The sequence below is a fragment of the Cupressus sempervirens genome, chromosome 10, assembly GCF_028749045.1.
Source record: "Cupressus sempervirens isolate cs-2001-9-10 chromosome 10, ASM2874904v1, whole genome shotgun sequence".
Taxonomy (NCBI): domain Eukaryota; kingdom Viridiplantae; phylum Streptophyta; class Pinopsida; order Cupressales; family Cupressaceae; genus Cupressus; species Cupressus sempervirens.
Window position 1 is genome coordinate 81,342,311 of NC_143127.1, and position 20,027 is coordinate 81,362,337.

General features: G+C 35.3%; 1 protein-coding gene across 5 annotated transcripts in view; it reads left to right on the forward strand.

Annotated features, from left to right (window-relative positions):
- Nucleotides 1-20,027, forward strand: part of LOC149532672 (uncharacterized) — a 71,981-nt gene that overhangs the window by 42,006 nt on the left and 9,948 nt on the right. For 2 of the 5 annotated variants that reach the window (XR_016358162.1, XR_016358161.1), the window contains 3 exons: nt 15,956-16,021; nt 16,421-16,566; nt 16,711-16,794. Coding sequence is in view for 2 of the 5 variants with exons in the window: in XM_089807721.1 (XP_089663847.1) it covers nt 15,956-16,021; nt 16,421-16,566; nt 16,711-16,732 (234 nt within the window). In the remaining 3 variants the exon portion in view is untranslated. Of the gene's footprint in view, nt 1-15,955; nt 16,022-16,420; nt 16,567-16,710; nt 17,158-20,027 lie in introns of those variants that run through there. The other 3 variants (XM_089807721.1, XM_089807720.1, XR_016358160.1) reach the window with 2 other exon arrangements.

Consider the following 20,027-nt stretch of genomic DNA (forward strand, 5'->3'; position numbering starts at 1 on the left):
TGGAAAAAATCACATGAGTCTTCACAGTTCTGAAATCCACGATTTTGCACAAAAAATTGTCGAAAAACCAGTTAAAAAACCCTCCTTGCTTTGGAGGAAAACAGCAACACCCCCAATTTAAAAAAAAAAATTGTTCAAAAACTCAGACCATATGCTGGAAGAAAAGCAGTTCGCAAAAAACTCTACACTTATATGATTTTGATAAATTTTAAAAAAATGATCAGGAAGCTTCTGAAAATTTCTGACAATACGTTTAGCAAAAACCACAAATTTTTTTGTACAAAAAACCTGATGACTATTGTTTTCTAAAAATTGATAAAAAAAACCTTCTAGGTAAAAGATTGATTTTTATTAATTTTTAGAAAACCATTCAAAAAACACTGGGCAGATCCATACAGTAATTATCTACTCTGTATCCGAGGTTCTGTAAACCCAAGCTCTGATACCATAAAATAATTTAGATGATTGATTAATTACAAAGGAGAGGAATACTCCTTAAATAAGAGATTACAGACTACCTTTCCATAAGATAAACAACCTTGATCTAAAGACACAAAAAGAAGTTACTAAAAACCAACTAAACAACATACAAAATTGGAATTTACTTAAAACTAAGTTACTAAATGACTTAAATGACCATTATAAGCTAAATATAACAATAGTAGAAAGCTGCAGCGAAATAGTTTTAAATTCTGTTCTCTACATGTATACAAACGAGCTAGCTGGTAGGGATTAGATGTATAGCAATGTTTTTTTGGATCTATGTACAAGTCTCCCTTCTTCCCTTGGATGTATTGGATCACCCTGGGTCGTTGACAACCTTGCAAATGAGTCCTGAATGTGCCATACCTGGTAAAAAATAACTTAACAACATGAAAGTGCTCTGTGAATGGCATTTCTTTACTGAAGTAGAGAGAAATTATCCACACAATTGTATCTAAGCTCTGATTTTTGAATGAGGAATCCCTTCTTTGTAAGTGTTTCAAAATGCTGCCAATGATATTTGGTGGTTGCAAATGAACATGTGTCTGTTGAACTCTTCATGGTGTGCACACGAGAGTTCCAGTAGATGCACTTGTAGGTGGACTCAATCGATTTTATTTGTTGCTGAATTACTAAATTAGTAATCACATGACTACTTTTCATTTCTCATGATGTATTTATTGAGATGTGTCTTCCATCTGACCTATTTCACTCAAAATCTTACTAGACATCTCCATCTCCATTTTTTTTTATGAAACTACAACATGAACATGCTCTGTTTGCAAATAAGGTGCAGTAACTTGATCTTGCATGTGAATGGAACTGTCATCCCATATAGTGTTTAAACTCAGGCTCAAATGTTTTTGATAAACAATATTCTTCTCAAACAAGAGTCCCATTTTGTTTAGTTGTGCACACGGGTGTTCCAGTGGATGTGCCTGTAGATGGACTCAACTGATTTCATCCATTGCTCTTCACACGTGCTAAATAGTAAGGTAATGCTTTCTTCTAGAATTTGGCCTAGTTTATAACCTACAAACACAATTACAATAACTAGGGTTAGACGGGTGTCTTACCAAGTAAGATATTTCATCCATTGTGCTTTGAATATAAGTCCTGCAATCACCAAATGAGGAATACGTGCATATATATATATATATATATATATATATATATATATGTTTGTCTGTGTTTGTGTACACCAGGCACCTATATATACTCTAATTATGTTGTTTGTGTAATATAATCCACCTCAAGCTTTACAAATTCTTAATGCAAGGGGATATGCAATCCTAACCTGGAGATTAGGTAACAATATAATCATAATGCATATGCAGGATTATAGAATAAACTTACTTGTAGCACTTAACTCTCATAACCTTTACAACTTCCCCTCCATTGCTCCATCTTACTCATTTCATCTAGTTAAGGATACTTTTCTTAGTTATTACAATAATTCTCCCACTTGAGTTGGTGGAAGGATTTCAATAGGGCGCCCTTACCTGAAACCTAGGCCCAAGAGCAGTATTCTCTTATCCCAGTGGTCCTCATGTTTCACGAGGTGGTGTACTTGGTGAGGCCTCATTGTTGCCCCTTATTAGTTCTTGCCTTTGGCAGGAAACTAATGGAATCACCAAGTTCCATATTAGTTCTATAATCTAAAAATTTCATTGATATACCAATGTTTGCAAAAGGTTTATTAATTTGCATATTTTTTTGAAATTGAAAAATTCAATTTTTTGAAAAATTTATTGGTTCATGATGAAAAAGGCAATGAAAAAATTCAATTTTCTTCATAAAAAATACAATTATTTTTTTCAACACCTCTATTAATGCAAGCATTAATTGCAACTTTATCTTTTCTTGTGACAAGTGGATAAACTTTTTTTTTAAATAAACATTTTTCTAACACCTCTATTAATGAATGCATTAATTTCAATTTTATCTTTTCCACATTTGTGACAAGTGGATAAACTTTAAAAAAAAAGACAATTAGTTTTGATTGATGGTTATCTTTGTAATTTGTAAAATGTTATTCAAATATAGATATTTTAATCAAATATAGACATTTTAACTCTTTTAAATTGTCAATTTTCAAAAATTATTTTTTATATAGTTTAATTTCATATTTATTTTAATTTTAATTTCATATTTATTTTTAAATTAGAATTTAATTATTTTTATTTTTACATATCTAAACCAATGCTTTTAATACATTTTCTTTTATTTTTTATTTATATATATAATTTTATCAGAATATACATTTATTTAACATATATAATTTATACTATATTGATATTTTTAATTTATACTTTAAAATACATAATATTAATTTTGTATCAATTTTAATAAAGTTCAAATTATTTAGCTTGGTATATTATCAACTTTATTTATTATAAGTGTGTTTGGTTTTTTTAAAGCATAAATGTTATTTTTAAATTAATTTATGTTTTTTTCAATGCATTATATTTAACCTTAAGAATATTGTCCAGCTTCTACAATTGGATGAATTTATCACTTGAACAAGATATTCAAACAATTTAATAATTGAAATTAATCAATTTAACTCTTTTTAAAAAAAATTATACAATTTTATCTATATCTCATGTATAATTAGTTGATAAATATCTTTGGTATGATAAATGTTTTTTAGGATGTCATCTAATTTTAATTTAGCATGATACTATAATATTTATTTATATATTCTTTTACTATTTTAATTAATATACATCATTGCAGTTATATAATTTAATAATATACTAACTATACTCGTAATTTAATTTAGTTTAGCACTATAATGTTATATTTTTCATTACTATTTATTTGTTATTTTATTAAATTAAATACATTATATTTTAACCAAAATCTACTTCAATCAACTATAAAATCATGAAGGCAGGAACTTTGGTGCATGTGCCCCTGGTTACAACTATTGAACATCCCACACATGGTTAATTAATTATATTGGCAAATACACTTTTACATCATAAATATATGTTGCAAATAAAGTATTCAAAGCCCTGATCCCATATGTAATCAATATAGATCTGATTTAGGGTGACAATATGCAGTTTGTTAATATAATGCAGTTATATTCAATGCATAAACAGCTCATCATAAATATAATTGATGTAATCAAATGCATAGATTTTGAAGTTCCATATATACATTCCATACATTTATATCAGTTTAGTGACCAGTTTGAAGTAATTATTTGCGACTTATTTATTAGTATCCAGTCGTATTTAGCATATGAATTATTACAAGGCATGCATATATGTAATGTTTATAGCACTCTGATGTCCCTTTCCATATGACAGTAATTGGAGAAGAATTTTTCTAGCTTTCCTCATTCCAGGGGCTAGTGAAATTGTGTGAGTTCTGAACTAGGCAAAATGTTCATAGTGGGTTTTGAAAATGGAAACTGCCTAAAATCTTGTTCTTTATTTATGTAATCACATCTCTTTGAAAGGGATCGAATTATTCAGGAACTCAAAGGGAAGGAGCATTCAATGTCTATGATTTTCTTATTTGTTCTCTCTGAAACTCAGTTCAGGACGAAACCCCGGAAACCTTCTGTTTTGGACACAAACTCAGAATAGAGTTGTAGACATGGCTTATATTTGTGCCTTTTCATCTTCAGTGGGAAGAAGAAAACTTCTGTAGCATATAGCAACAGAGACGTCTGGGTTTATGCTCCAGGAATTAGACAAGAAGTGAGCAACCTAATCAAATGCGCATCTTCAACCAAGAGTTATGCCCCAGTTCTAGAAGTGAAGCTACAGCCTGCAACAAGAAAGAGCAGCACAGGCCATTTTCAACAAAAATCTTCTCTGTATATTTGGAAATAAGACTACTGTAGTTGGTATAAATACTGTGTATTTTAATAATAGATTCTGGATATTTCTCGTGTAAGTTTGCTTGTAATTAAGCTGGGGGTCTCAATAATAGTTTCCTGAGAAAAACAATGATTTCATGCAAGGTTCTGTCATTGCATTTATTGTATGAAAGTTTATCTATGCATGTATAAACAAATTCCTATTATGAAACAGAATTGATGAATTCAAACAAGGCAAATTTGGAAGTTTATTTAAGTCCCAGAAGAAAGCATATTTCAAGCACACAAGAAGTCAATTTGGACAGCAAGTGGAAGGGATTGGAAGTAACCCAGTTGAAAAAGATATGGGAGAAAGAAGAGCCGAAATTCCGCCAAGGGTTATGGATAATCAACTCAATGATTCCTGATAATTTTTGCTCAACAGTAGTAGCAAATGTTGCAACAATAACATGATAGAATGTTCACAGTTATGGGACAACTGAGAGTTGATTTTACATGATCAAGAAGGTCTAGTCTATGCTCCATGGAGTTTTTGGGACGGGAATGTTTTAGGGGAAGGGGACATGTTTCCGGTATGGGGATGTGTCAAAGTCAAAATTTAGGGGACGGGACCTCAGGGGACATCGATTAAAAACATAGAGGATTTTTTATATATATAGAGACAAAATTCAAATATGCATATCATAACATTGATAAACCATTTACCATAGACATTTTAAAAGATCAATACATAGAAAATTATCAAATGACAAATTCTAAGTACTTCCATTATAACAATATCACATAAATATATAAAAAAAATCAAAATGCCTAAAGGCTCCAAGTATCATGAACGAAATCAGAATGAAATAAAGAGAAGTCCAACTAAAATAGTAAGTAGTAAATACTAAATGCAATCTTTCCTCACTGCTGCTGCTGCTCTATGTTGTTTTTTCTTCCTCTTACCAAGTATGTCAAATCTAAAAATGAGTAGAAGAGTTAGTGTTTTAGTATTTTAATGGGCTGAATATGGTTTGCATATTTTTATTATGTCTTCAAGACAACTAGGGGCCCACACATACAACAAAAATTTAAAATAAAATCAAATTGGGGGTGTTTTGTGTAATGCCTCACCCCAAGTTGTGTTTGAGAATTATCCTATTGCACTATAACTGTCCATAGCCAGTTTTGAATGGGTACTGAATCTAAAATTGGTCTATAATTCACTGTAACTTGGTACATAGGAAATAGAAGTAACCAGTTGTAGAAACTACTCCATTAGTAATGGACACGCTGATTCTAGTGAATGATAGTAACAATTTTCTTTGTTTTAGTTCCAAATAAGCATGTTATGGTTTCCAGCAGGACATAATATGACAAGGAAGAGAGACAAATAACACAACCTAGTATTGTCTTAGCCTGTATGTCCACGAGGCATCTGTAGCTGCAGTTCCTCACGTCTGCTAGTCTTTGTCTAGGCCCCCTTTAGTAGGTCAGTTCACCTCGTCTGCTATGTTCAATGGTGCCCTCTAATCTGACCACACCTGCACATGCCTTGCAGTAGAACTCATGCTGACTCTGTGATCATTAAAGTTTGGCTCATTCCCGTGTCTGATTTAAAGCGGCTGCCTGATCTCGATCCTCTTTTCTTGTACATGTTTTCTACAACCACGATATAATAAAATATCTGTCAATTCCTAATCATCGCTGAAACACTCTGTAATTTTCCCTTTTTGGGACATTAGAAAAATTGAAGTCTTATTCTATATAATATTAAAATTGACTTTGAGACATAGACTCAAAATGTTAAAAGGTCAATTTAATGTTATAGAAAAGACAAAGGGTCAAGGAGGCCCAAGACGAAATGCCTTTTAGGAGTTGAAGAGCCACAAGGGAATAAGACGAAAGCCAAAGAAGAGCCGAAGAGTCTTGGTTTGTGTGTTAAAGGGGGAAAGAGGCTCATTGTTGGGCATGCTTGATTTTATTATTCAGTTCAGTTTTCTTTCATGTGAGAGTCTTAAAAAGCTTCAACTTTCAGCTAGTTGGAGGACGTAGCCCCTCATGCTAGCAGACAATGGATGCAAACCCATTGTCTTGGGAAACATCAGTTTAGGTGTTTCATTCGCACTTACAGGTTCTTATTCTAGCATTCCAATTTGACTATCAAATCTGTATTTAGGATTGGGCTTTTGTACTGGTTATTGTATTGCTGTTGTATGATGCAATAATTTATTTGCGGAGTTGTATGGAAGTTTCTAGTTTTAACATTATAAGTCTGTAATGCATTTCTATATGCCTGAAATCTTGAATATTATTTTGAAAGGAATTGGTTATTAATTGGTGAAGAATCTTTTGGTTTAAACATCGTATTGTATTCCATTTGCCTATATCTGAGTTTAAACATTATAATTAAGAAGAAACTGGTTAAACATTTGTCGGCTATTATACTGAATTCGTTTGTGCTGAAATACATTTGCAAGGTTTTAGTTCTGATTATTTTGTTTATAAGAGAAATCGACAAATATCTAGTTAGGGATAGTACACACTTTCAAGCCCCAAGACCATTCTATAGTCACGTCAAGGCTGCTAATCTGTGAGGATTCCATCCTATACGCCATGGCTCCTATGTTAGACCAGAAAAATAGATTACTAGATGTTCGCAAAATACCTCCATACCATCCTCCTCCTGCGATGACTTCTTAACTCCTTTCTTGTCAGTTTCCCTTCTTGAATGTAATTGCACTGCCAAGGAATCTTCATCAATGCCCAACACATGGCATGGAGTGGAATTTAGCCACTTGTGCATCCACCTAGATAGCCAAGAGCTGACGTGCTCATATAGGACAAATAACAACCCCATTGGCTTATTCAAATGCAAAAGCAATCCTCAGTTTTTCTTTTACCATCCGCCCAAACCCTAGATGGCCTCAGAAAATAACACGTAGGAGACCATGTCCATTTTCCTTAGCCAACGATTCTGGGGATGGCTGGAGGGGACGACCAGAAGTTTCGGGGACGGTTGGGCTATGACAAAGCTATCTCTGATATTGCTGGCCGTCCCCAAGTTCCCTGCAAAAACAAATTTTCCGTTTCGTGGGCGTTTTCGGATTTGGCGAAAAATGGACGCCTTTGGGAACAGCAAAAATCTGTCCCCGCATCCTTGTTTCATCCTCAGAACAGGTACGACTTGAAAATGATAAGGGATGCATCCCCGTGGAACACTAGGTCTAGTAATTAAGACAACAGAAGTGAAGCCAGACTTGGGAACCAAGACATAAAAGTTTCAATATTGTCTGACCAAACATTATGTCCCACCTTTTTACCCGGTCAAATTGAAAGGGAACCAATTCAAGATGCAAGGGAAGAAGAGACACACATCAAAGATGATATTATGATGGCTCGAGATGAATACATGCAACTTATAGCTGATGTAAAGCAGCTTATGAACTTAGATCAGTTCATGAACCAGCGTACGGACAATGATAAAAACCATTTGGAAAGGAAAGACACTCAGCCTATGTAATATAAGGATGCTTTGAATAAAATTTCTATATTAGCCTTCAATGTGACCAAAGGAATACTAGCAAGTTTATGGGTTCATAAATTAGACACTATCTTGGCATGCAAGCCCATTGAAGAGAAAAATACAATATAGTTTGCTACCATGCACCTAGAGGAAGTAGCATATGGTTGGTGGCACTATGGATTAGTATCCCTAGATCATGCCATGGTACACTCATACAATGAATTTGTGAAAAGGCTGGTTACTCGCTTTGATAATTGGAAACTTACGACAATGGGTTTTTAAAGGTTTCTGTAATGGTTCCTGATATGCCACAAAAAAGAGAGTCACAAGCTCCTTGTCGAAGGGATAAATGACAAATTGAAGTGTTTGGTTGAGGCTCATAGGGGTAGTTCATTAGATTATGCAATTGGATTAGCCCTTGACTTGGAAGACACACCCTCTTTTCAGCCACAAAAGAAAGATTTCAGCTGATGACAATCCGATAAGAAAATTTTAACGAGCAAAAGAAAATGAATTTCAATCAGTAAAAGAACATGCCTTCACAAGTTGAACAAGAATCCAGAGTTGAATTGAGGAGGAGATAATTATTGTTCTCTTTCAAGGAATTGTGGTAACTGGGTCATGTTGCCTTGGAAAAGGCAAGGTACCCCTCATTGAGCTCCATTGTGACGATGAGGATTAGGATGAGTAAGAAGACATTATGATGAGGATGTTGCACAAGAGATTCAGCCCCAACAAATAGAAATGGAGGATACTGTAGTCAAAGAGACTCCATGCATTGCCACTTTATTTGGAGTACCTCACAACCGTCCTTTCCAGTTGAAAGGTGTCCTTAAGGAACATCATATGATATGTTTAGTGGACATTGGAGCTACAATTTTATTGATGAGGTACTAGTGAGTAAATGTGGACATTAGGTTGAAGAGTGTGATATATTCAGTGCTATTGGTGTAGATGATTTCCCACTAAGTTGCAAGCGAGTTGTGCTTCAACTAAATATGCAGATTGGATAGTACATATTGACAGGGGAGCTTTTTGTGCTTGGGTTGAGCAATGTGGATGCTATATTAGGGTGGATGCTATATTAGGAATAGTCACTTTAATGATATGTTTAGGACTTCAAGTAGATGCAGTTGGGATTCATGGTTGATGAACTATGCTTAAGGATATGGCAGATAGTGATCTACAAGTGGTTTCAGCAAGGAGGACGAAGGCTCTATTCAGGCATGATGATGTGGAGTGGGCTACCTAGTGTTTTGTATCCACCAAATCTTCCTGTAATAGTGAACCACAATATCATGTTGATTTTCAGACAGTGCTGAATAAGCATAGGGCAATTTTTGGAGATATTCCTCCTAGTTGTCCAATTGTGTGCGGGTTTGAGGATGTCATTAAGCTACGCATGTGCATTGAGTACAAAGTTGTAAACAAGAGAACCATAAAGAACAGGTTCTCCATTCCTAGGATCAATGAGCTTCTAGATGAGTTACATAAGGCCATGAATTTTTCTAAAATCGATCTTTGTTCATACTATCATCTGATTAGTATCTGAGAAGAAGATGTACATAAGACTTCTTTTTGTTGTCACTACGATCACTTCGAGTTTCTTCTCATGCCATTTGGACTCATGACTGCACCAACAATATTTCAATCTTGCTTGGATCACACTTTCTGTGAGCAATTGTAGAAGTTTAGTTTGGTTTTCTTTGATGATATCTTGATATACAACAAGATGTGGGATGAACATTTACACCATTTGGATGTAGTCGTAAGTATCATAGACGCAATTGCTATCTGTGAAGGCTTCCAAATTTGAGTTCAAAATGACTATGATTCTTTACTTAGGACAGGGGATTAGAGCTGTGGTGTTAAGGTATATGAAGAGAAAATACAAGTAGTTTTCGGTTGGCCACTTCCAAAGAACATATCTTATTTGAGAGGATTCTTGGGCTTGTGGTGTTATTACAGGAGATTTGTGCGAGGCTTCTCATAGTTTGCATTACCCTTGACAAATGTTACAAAAAAGGAGCATTTCATTGGTTTGATCAAGAAATTGTGACATTTGAAAAGCCCAAGGAGGTCAAGAGCAATTGTCTAATGTTGGCACTATTTGGCTTCACACAATTGATTGTTATTGAGTGGGATGGACCAAGAAAAGGATTAGTGTAGTTCTCATGCAAACTAGGTATCCCATTGCATTCGAGATTAGGAAACTTAGAGATCTAGAGAGGTCATTCTTTACTTACGATAAAGAGATGCTAGTTATGATGCATGTGCTAGCTAAGATAATATTTAGTCGGTGCAAAATTTATTGTTAGCACTAATCATAATAGTCTAAAATATTTCTTGGAACAAAAAGATCTCAATGAACGACAACAAAAATGGGTATGCAAGATTCAGACAAACACTTTTGATGTGACTACATCAAAGGGGAAAAGAAAATTGTTGCTGATGCTTTTTCCAGGAAATCCACCCTATGTGCTCTCATTGAGATTTCAGCTGAATTAAAATCTTAATTGCTGGTCAAGTATTCTAAGAACACGTTTCCTTGAGATTTGGTTTATGGACAGGTGCAAGATGATAGGTATTCTGTGGTAAATGTGTGATTTTTTAAAGAACAAAATCTATCTTGTACCTGGTTCTAAATTAAAGGACAAGGTTATGACGCCATTAAATGATATCCCTCTAGCAGGTCATTTAGGTTCCTTAAAAATATATTATCAGGTGTGTGAGAGATTCTCTTAGAAATATCTTAGACATTGTGTTGTAACTTGTCAGAGAGTGTTTGACATTTCAGTAGAATAAGTGAGCATACACATTCTTCAGGCCTTCTTTAGCCATTGCCTATACGTGAACAAAAAATGGGAAGGAATATTCATGGATTTGTTAGAAGACTTCCATGAGTTCAGGGAAACAATTGTATATTTGTAGTTGTAGACAAGTTGACAAAATAATTCCATTTCTTCGCCATTGCTATAGATCTTTCAGCACTTTGGGTCGCCGATTTACTTCTTAGAGAGGTGTTCTGGTTTGGTCTACCTAAGGCCATTGTAGTGATTGAGACAATTGATTTTTTGACATGTTTCAATACGAGTTGTTCTGACTGGTAGGTACAAAGTATCAATGAATGGGAAAGCAAAAATTGTAAATGGCTTCACCTAGGTGAGTAATGTTATAATTAGTGTTCCAAAACTTGCAGCGAGTTGTTCGAGTAGTGTGGTTAAGAAGATGTGTAGTGCTAGATGGATTTTCATGACTTGTTGCCATGTGTTGACAGGTCATAGAATGTGACCTGTATGACTTGCCATGACTTGGAGGGTCATGCCATGTTCACCGAGTCTGTGGTCTATGACCCAACTGTTGGAAACAATGAGCTATTTTTGTAAAAAGACAAACATTTTATCATTCTGAATATCTATGTTTTCTATTTCCTTAAGCTACAACTTATGTGATGGATGTATGTGATCAAATTGACTTCTTTTTGATGATGTTACAGTGTCTTTAAGTTTTATTAGAGGTTGAGGATGAGGTTGTGACTATGGCTTGTCAGTCAACTAGGACCTACCTCAGTCGCATTTGTAGGAGGTAGACAAACTACTTTGAGGTTGAGATTGAGGTTGAGCCTGAGCGATAGACTCATTTTTGTTCACACATATTTGGGAACATTTGATGTCAATAATGGGTGTATGAAACAAGTTTTAAATTGTAAAAAAATCTCTATTTTTCCACTTTGTCAAATCGTTGTCGAGTCATTGGCTAGTCACGGGTCGAGTCAACCTTGCCGAGTTATAGGCGACTTGTAGTCATGGAACTCTAGTTATAATAGCACCTTTCACACGTACAGTTCGTTATGCGAAGGAAACAATTCACAGTTATTAGAATTTTCACAAGGCACTAAAAGATAACATCCAACATGGATAGAATCAACAAAATATATATGCTGACAGGCATAGAATTGAGAGAACATGTAAGATTTGGAACTTTGTGTCTACAACCATACATGCAGTCAAAGCCACACTATTATGGGCCTTACAAAGTTCTTAGGAAGATTGGCGAGGTTGCATATGAGTTGGAACTTTTGGGGGGTCTAGGTTTCATAACGTTTTCCATGCTCTTGCTCGAAGAAGGCATTGGGTCAACATACAGTTGCATCTCTAGAACTGCTGCCTTTGGATGAAGAAGGGAAGTTGGTGTTAGTACCTGAAGGTATTGCTGCTTGGAGAGAGAGGAAGTTGAGGGATGAGGTGGTCCAGGAATACTCGATAAAATGGAAAGATTTACTAGTTGAGGATGCAATTTCCGAAGGAAAAGAAATATTGCAATATCCCAACTTACAATTGCTTGAGGACCAGCAATCCCGGGAAGGGAGGAGTGTGATGCCTTTTTCCATATGACAATATTTCAAGAAGAATTTTCCTAGCCTTCTTGAAAAGAGCCAAAAATGCTAAAGTTCGAATCCAAATATATTTAATCATTTAGTCATTGATGGGGCTAACTTGAAGTTACCCATGTTTTCTTTACTAGGTGAAATATTCGTGGTGGGTATTGAAAATGGAAACCACCTAAAATCTTGGCAATCACAGCTTTTTGAAAGGGAACAAAATATTAAGGAATTCAAAGGGAAGGAAGGGGCAGTCAATGTGTATGATTTTCTTATTTGTTCTCTCTAAGATTTGGTACAGGACGAAACCCCAAAGTGTTTTGTTTTTGACACAAACCCATAATAGACTTCCATTATACGTTTTATATTTATGCCTTATTATCTCTTGTAGGAAGATGTCTTTAGCAGCATACACCAACAGAGATGTTTTGATTTACACACCAGGAGTTAGACAAGAAATGAGAAACGTAATCAAATGCCCATCTTCAACCAAGAGCCATGTCCCACTTCTAGAAGCAAAGCTATAGCCTGCAATAAGAAAGAGCAGTCCACCCCACTGATTTACCAGCGAAAATCTTCTTTATATATCTAGAAATGATACAACTGTAGTTGGCATAAATTCGGGGTATGTTCATAAATAAATTCTGAATATTTCTATTGTTGGCAAAATGTTCAATGCTCCCCTCGGGATTTGTGACAAGGGCTTAACTGCCTCCTGTGTACTATAAGTTGAGTGGTTGTATCGGGCATTGAGATATTGGTCTTTGGTGCAACGGCAGCGCCATTGTAACAAGTGGTATTAGAGCTTGGTCACAGGTTCGAATCCTCAAACCCTCAGATAACGTTGAGGGGGAGATTGTTGGCAAAATTGTATGCGCTCCCCTCGGGATTCGTGACAAAGGCTTAACCGCCTCCTATGTACAATAAGTTGAGTGGTTGTATCGGGCACTGACAGATTGGTTTTTTGGTGCAACGACAACTCCACTCCAACATCTCTTACATAAGTTTTCTTGTAATTAAGCTAGGGGTCTCAATAATAGTTTTGTGAGAAAAACACGATTTCCTGCAAGGTTTTGCCTTTATGTTTATTGTGAAGTTTATCTACGCATGCATAAACAAATTCCTACCATGAGACAAATTGATGAATCACAAGGCAAATTTGGAAGTTAATTTAAATCTGAAAAGAAAGCATATTTCAAGCACACTGTAGTTTGGGAAGGAAATCAACTGGCTGTATTTAAGAGTACCTTTTTATTTTGACGAGATCCAGAGATCACAGGTTATGTAAATGAACTGTTAAATATTTATTGCAATTACCGTATATCATCTCTTCCTCTGTCAGGCTCGGTCGTCAATCCTTTCCTTGCTTACGGAATGTGATGGTGTCTTGTTCGATGTATCGTTCTGCCGGTGGTGGTCGAATGGAGGGGAAGGGAAGAGAATTATATATCTTGCCAATAGATGCTCCCTTCATTGTCCTTTGTTAATTATACCCCTTCAGTAACTAATCTTTTCATTATTGATTGACCAATTTTAACAAGGTGATTTGTAATCTATTTTTCTGATCGGGATTAATTAATTATCTTTCCCAGGGTGATGCTGATAGAGGGATAATGTAACAACTATAATGAATACTTTATATTGCTCATCACAGTAATTGATATTTTTTTGATGCTTAATCGTCCTCAACGTGCTTCTGCTGTCTACTTACTTCCAGTACGTGCCGCAATTCCATCTGTATAGTCTTGTCTTGCGTCAGCCTGAGCTTTGATATAAAGGGGTTTCCGTTAAACCTTAAAAATGAAGTATCAATATTATATTAGATTCCTCTTTTTAGCAATACGAATCTCATAATATATTATTCCTTGGTAGCATTGATAAAAATTGTGCACAATCACATCAGGAATTACTGCTTTGATGTTGTGTCTAGTGGTGATTAGTTTATCTCTTTTGTATAGTGCGTATTCCCTATTTCTAGCGTATTGGCATGGAAATATTGCTTTTACTCTAATGGGAAGGTATATCGTTCTATCAGCTTTGTATCTACTGCGGAAAAGATTGGGTGTGTGTAATATTTATAAATTTGTAGTGGCCTGTAATGTTCACAAGGATGTGAGGGCACTGTTAAAGGATTTCTGTGCAATGACAGTACTGTTCTAAAAGATTTCCAGTCATGGAAGGATTTCAGTCAACTGGGTATTACAAAGTGTAAATTAAATTGCTGGTATTAAAATTTTGACACTAAACAAGGTAATGACCGTCTTCCTTTATAGACTGCATTTCTGTCACATATAATCTTGATTATTCTCATCATTACTTTAAGTCAATAGATGTTTTTGACTTGGTCAATTTGACTAAGTCTTCCATTGGTGCCTCATGAATATCCTAATGTTTGTTTAGATGGGGACATCAGTCTTTATCAGAGACTTCCCAAAATTGTTTTGTAATCATATTATTATAATTTATTGGTTCATTTATATATTTATTTATTATATTTATGTTTAAATCTTACTATTATTACTATTAGTTATTGTTATTAAATCTTATTTCAGATAAGGGGACATCTAAAGGAACCACATCAGTACTTTCCATTTATCATGGAAATATTTACTGAGACGTCTCTGCAATTTGACCTATTTCATTCAAAACCTTACTAGGTTACCTCTTTACCTATATAATTAATGAAACTACTATCTGCGTGTGATCGGTTTGCAAATAAGGTAAAGGTAACTTGAATATCCAAGTAAAATGCAACCGTCATCCCATGTATTGCAGTAGTTAAATGATTACGCTGAAGGTCAAATGTCTTTGATAAACAATATTCTTTATAATCAAGAGACCCATGCTGTTACTTGCAAATAACAACTGTCTTAATTTTTATCTTTTATAATTATAGTTGATTGTTTTTAGTGCCTAGTCATGCATTAAGGACCTATTTTACATGCTGTACTTTAAAATGTTATTATCTCGTGGGAACATTATTGCGGTGGGCATGAGCTACCAGCAGTGTGGTTCAAAGTGACCAAAATCTAGCATTTCTGCTCAATTTTTAGTTTAGTAAGAGAATCAACCTTCAATGGGCATGGAAAACAAGAATTCAACTGTTAGTGATTGTACCCAATGAATTGACAGCAGGCTTATGTCAAAAGCAAGCTGTCCAGTTAGTAATTATCAAGTGCACTTGATGTATTTATAAATTAGTACTATTTCAGATATTTGATCCAGCATGAGATATGCAAGTTCAAAACAAGGTTGGAAGCGCTCAAAGAATGGATCTATACATCGATTTTATGGTTTGGCCTTTAAGCGCTTTGCCCTCTGGTGGTTTGATAGAGACTGATTCAAGGCTTCATTGCTGCATATAGATATTGTTTTCACAGTTATATTTACATATTCAAATGTTGATTATTACCTCAGCAATGCTCCAAGCTTTCCATCAAATCCTTCTTTTCTCGTGTTCTTTTTGATTTTTTTTACCTTTTTGTCATGACTGTTGAATTTCAGAACTAGTGAGTTTTTAATTATCTAATTTGCAATGGTATTTACTATTGAGCATTTAGGTCATCAGTTATTGTTTTTAGGGTCAGACTAACTTAATGATTAGTTGTCACATGATGGTAGTGGTTCTCTTCTAGTCAATGTATTCACTGTTTGTTCTTTATAAATGTCGTGTAAAGGCATATTATCCTGTACTGATGATGATTGTTTTGTATTTTAATATTTTTAAGTATACTATTTGTTGTTCCAGGACTTTCCTGCCAAGGCTCAATTAGGACGCTCTTCACCAATGTTTTCTGAGGAAAAAAGTTTAAAGGTGCGTTGTCTTGCCTGTTAAGGAAATGAACCATGGTTAGTCATTCTGAAGCTGCTGCTTACCCTGAAGGGGCTGGAAATGATTCGTGTGATATTTTTCTTAGCTTCCTTTGCATTTGTTGGTGCAGTTACAGCATTGTAACTATTTCTAACAAATTTTAGCAAGCTAATATTCATTCTTAGGTATTTGATACTAGATGCTGTCTAGCTGCATTAAATTGCAGAAGTCTGTAAATCAGGGATTAAAGCTTGATCTGCATAACAATACTTCATTATGATGTTACTGATGCTATGTTGTCACTACTTAATACTGGGTGTTCTGGAGTGATGTATTATCCATCTTGCTGTTTAACTGTATTCAGTTTTGTCTGAAGTGATTTTGTTAATGCATGAGTTGCAGGGCCTCCAATACCTCGCAGATACAATTGAGAAAACCAAACCGAATATAAACTCACAGAATGATGTAGACGACGTATCTTCCAAAACAAAAAGTGTAACAGGGCCCACCAAAATACACAGATTTGCAACTCGTGTATCTTTGCAAAGGTTTACAATCCATACACTAATTTTAATTCTTATTTTCTTAATGCATTGAGCCATTGGCTATCATAAGCATTGCATTAGTGCATAAATGGATGAACATTATTAGAGAAATATAGCTCTGAACCTTGATTACTATTTTCTGGACAGGACCATATCCCTGAATGAATGAGGGCGTTGGCTCTTTACTACTTCTAGACATTATTTTTCTTGCTTCAGCCAGGATATTGGCAGGTATATTTCGGAGTGAATAATTTTCCAAGCACAGTTTTCTTATGGAAGGTTCTTTTCAAGAGATTTCATACATACGATTCTTCTGAGAGTTTTCATATGGAAGTAATTGACCATGTATTGATGTGCAGATAGTATTGGATTCTGTAAATTCTGAAAGTGAATTTCTTCTGTATTATTTTATGATGGGCTTCGTTTGATTCTTTTACAAGCTGAAATATATTATCATATTCTCTTGAAGAGCAATGATATGTATATGTCTACAGTTTTTCAAACCCGGATTTATTTTTTATGGTTCTATGATTTTGATAGTGATTGACAATTTCCCTTCAATTCTGAAACTTATATTACAGGATGTTTTCTTCATTTTTTGCTTCCATTTCTTTGTATTTTTTTAGCTGTACATGTTCCTCCAAAGAGCAACTTGATTTTTAACTTGGTGCAAACAAATTTAACTCTCCAGGTATTCTCTATTTGCTCATACTTGAAATACTTTTCTATTTAATCTAATCTATCAACTTAAGATTTAACATTCTGGTGAAAAATTGGGGTAACCAATATGGATTTTACTGTAATATATTTTGTAGTGTTGTAATTTATTATTCACATGATTACATCTTTGGTGTGGATGATGAAATGGTGTTTATTGTCATTCCTACCTTATATTTAGGAACAGGCCTAGAGTACATTGCTTGTTTAAACTGCCTTGCTTAAACTACTCTAATACCACCCTCCCAACCTACCAAAAGTCCGCCTTACTAGCAGTTTGTAGGCAAGAGACCACTACCCCTGTCTGCTTTATAAACCAACATACATCCATGATCCATCCCAGTTCAAAATTGCAACTTCACTATAATGCATCACAGAAAAAGAGGGATCCCAGATTCCTCTATCGACATGGATATGGCAAAATATACAGATGAGACTAAATTTGCACTTCCATGAGCTCTTCAAAATACAGGGTTTCTAGTTCCCATTACAAAAAGAGAACAGAAATTTTATCAAATTTCAAAAACCTAAACTAGACCACAATTGCCTGAGTCTACCTAACGACTTCTTCCATGCGCGCGCTTGGTCTTCCTTGTTTGCCTTTGCCTCGACACCTGTGGCTGTGCAACCACCATGGTCATGGCTTGAAGCCTCTATTCACCATGTTTCCCGAGTGCTATCTTTAAAGCACTTTCCCATGATACACATCTGTTTAGTCATCCAGGTGATTGAATAAACAGGACAGTACCAAATTCCTCTGCTTCCTGTGGGTTTTCAATCCCTTCCGAATATCAAACCAACACCAGTTTCCTCCCACTCAAAGGTGGAGTCTAAACCCAGCAGCATATCACCATTCACCAGCGATTTTAATACCCATTTAATGATTTCAGTATCTTTGGCTAGCACAAGACTCCATGCCAGACCTAAGGTGATAATGCCCATATTGAGACGATAATTGTGCTTGGCATTGATCCTTTCCCAACAACACCATCGTGCTCCAAAAAAACTGTTGTCATGGCATCACAAGAGATAAAGTTGCTTCCATCTGTACTGCCGCTTCACAGAGAAAAACACAAATCAACCTCACAATTACTGCAAATTGAACAAAGCTCCACTTTAAAAGCCCTTCGTAGGCTCACCCATCGTATCACATGCTTCAACGCTTTTTCACTTATTATGACATTCACTCTGCTTTATCTTTTCATCATTGACCGGTGGGTATGTAAGGATTCCAAATTCTAATTGAAGATTCTGAAAATCTTCCTCCCTACTTCCCCAATTTCAAACGTCAGCAACCGTTTAGAAAGTGAATCCACCCCCTCATTACCCTGATGTTTGCCATGTGAATTCTTAAAACCTTCAAAATGTGCTAATTCTTTTTGAATGGTATTTATAAATTTCTATTGAGGCGATGCTTGCATTGTGCCCATTATAATTGCCATTGATAACAAAGGAATCACATTATTAATGCAAGTTCTTAACATCTAGGATGCCAGTTTGGGTTCGGTCCTAAGTTCGAAGTTCAAGAACGGCTTTGTAAGTTCGTCAAAATTTTGGAAAAAGGGTTTGGGTTCGTTAGTACAAAAACATTTAAACATTATATATATATATATATATATATATGAAGCATGAGTTAAAATTAGAATGTAGCATAGTAGCATAAACACATTTAAACAACAAAAACACCATAAATAGTTAAACTTGTAATCATAGTGATCATAGTATCATACCATCATATAGTTCAATCGACTTCAACATCAAAGATTCAAAACATTATAAATATCATTCATTGTTCAACTAATGAAATAAAAATCAGAAAAACCATTAATATTCTAAGTTCTTCAATCTTCATCTTCTTCGTCTTCTTCATAACAACTTTTAGTCTTTTAGGGTTGTGGACTCTAAAAAAGTTAACAACATTTCAATTTTGTCCGAAAAAGCACTTTCGAGCCGTCTGCGCGGCCCAGTTTGCTGTGAGTTTGAATTGGGTTCAAACTTTTTGGTGTTAGTTTGCCCCGGTTCGAACCCTATCGAACCTGCTGGGAAAAAATGAACCCTGCCTGAACCAAGTTCGAACTGGACCTGAACCGTGGACCAGTTTGAACTTTTTCTGGTCAGTGGGGAGTTGTGGGGGGGGAGAGGTAACATGGTAACTTAGCTTAACACCCATCCTCTTTCCAAGCTTTATGGCCTGTAACACTGCCAAAGTTTCTGTCACATTATTAGTTCCATCTTCAATTCTTTTTACTTTCATTCTCAGAATATTACCATTACTATCTCTAGCCACACATCCAATACCAGATGGCCCCCTATTGCCTCTCAAGGCCCCACAAAAGTTTATTTTCATCCATTCTCCTTTTGGTTGTATCCATCTGACTTCATTCTCCTTGGAAGCTAGATTTTCTCAGCTCTGCCACTTAACAGGTCTAGTGGGCAGGACTTTTTGAACAAAGATGGGGTACCATATTGACAAGCCCTAGATGGAGGTTGGATTCATGACTGATGTCTAGTTCCTTCCAATCTCCAGGCGAGGATTTTTTGCAGGGGGTTAAGGCTATAATAGCTTGAATTGCAACCTAATTATCCTTTATGAGGATAGGGCTTGACAGCTTCATTTTCATTACCAGTTAGTTGTGTAACTTCCTCCAACACTATCCACGCAGTGTCAGAGTTTCAATTTCATATTAATTCCCACTAATATTCATCTTGCTTTATTATGGCTGTATATGTCCGACACCTGATTTCAT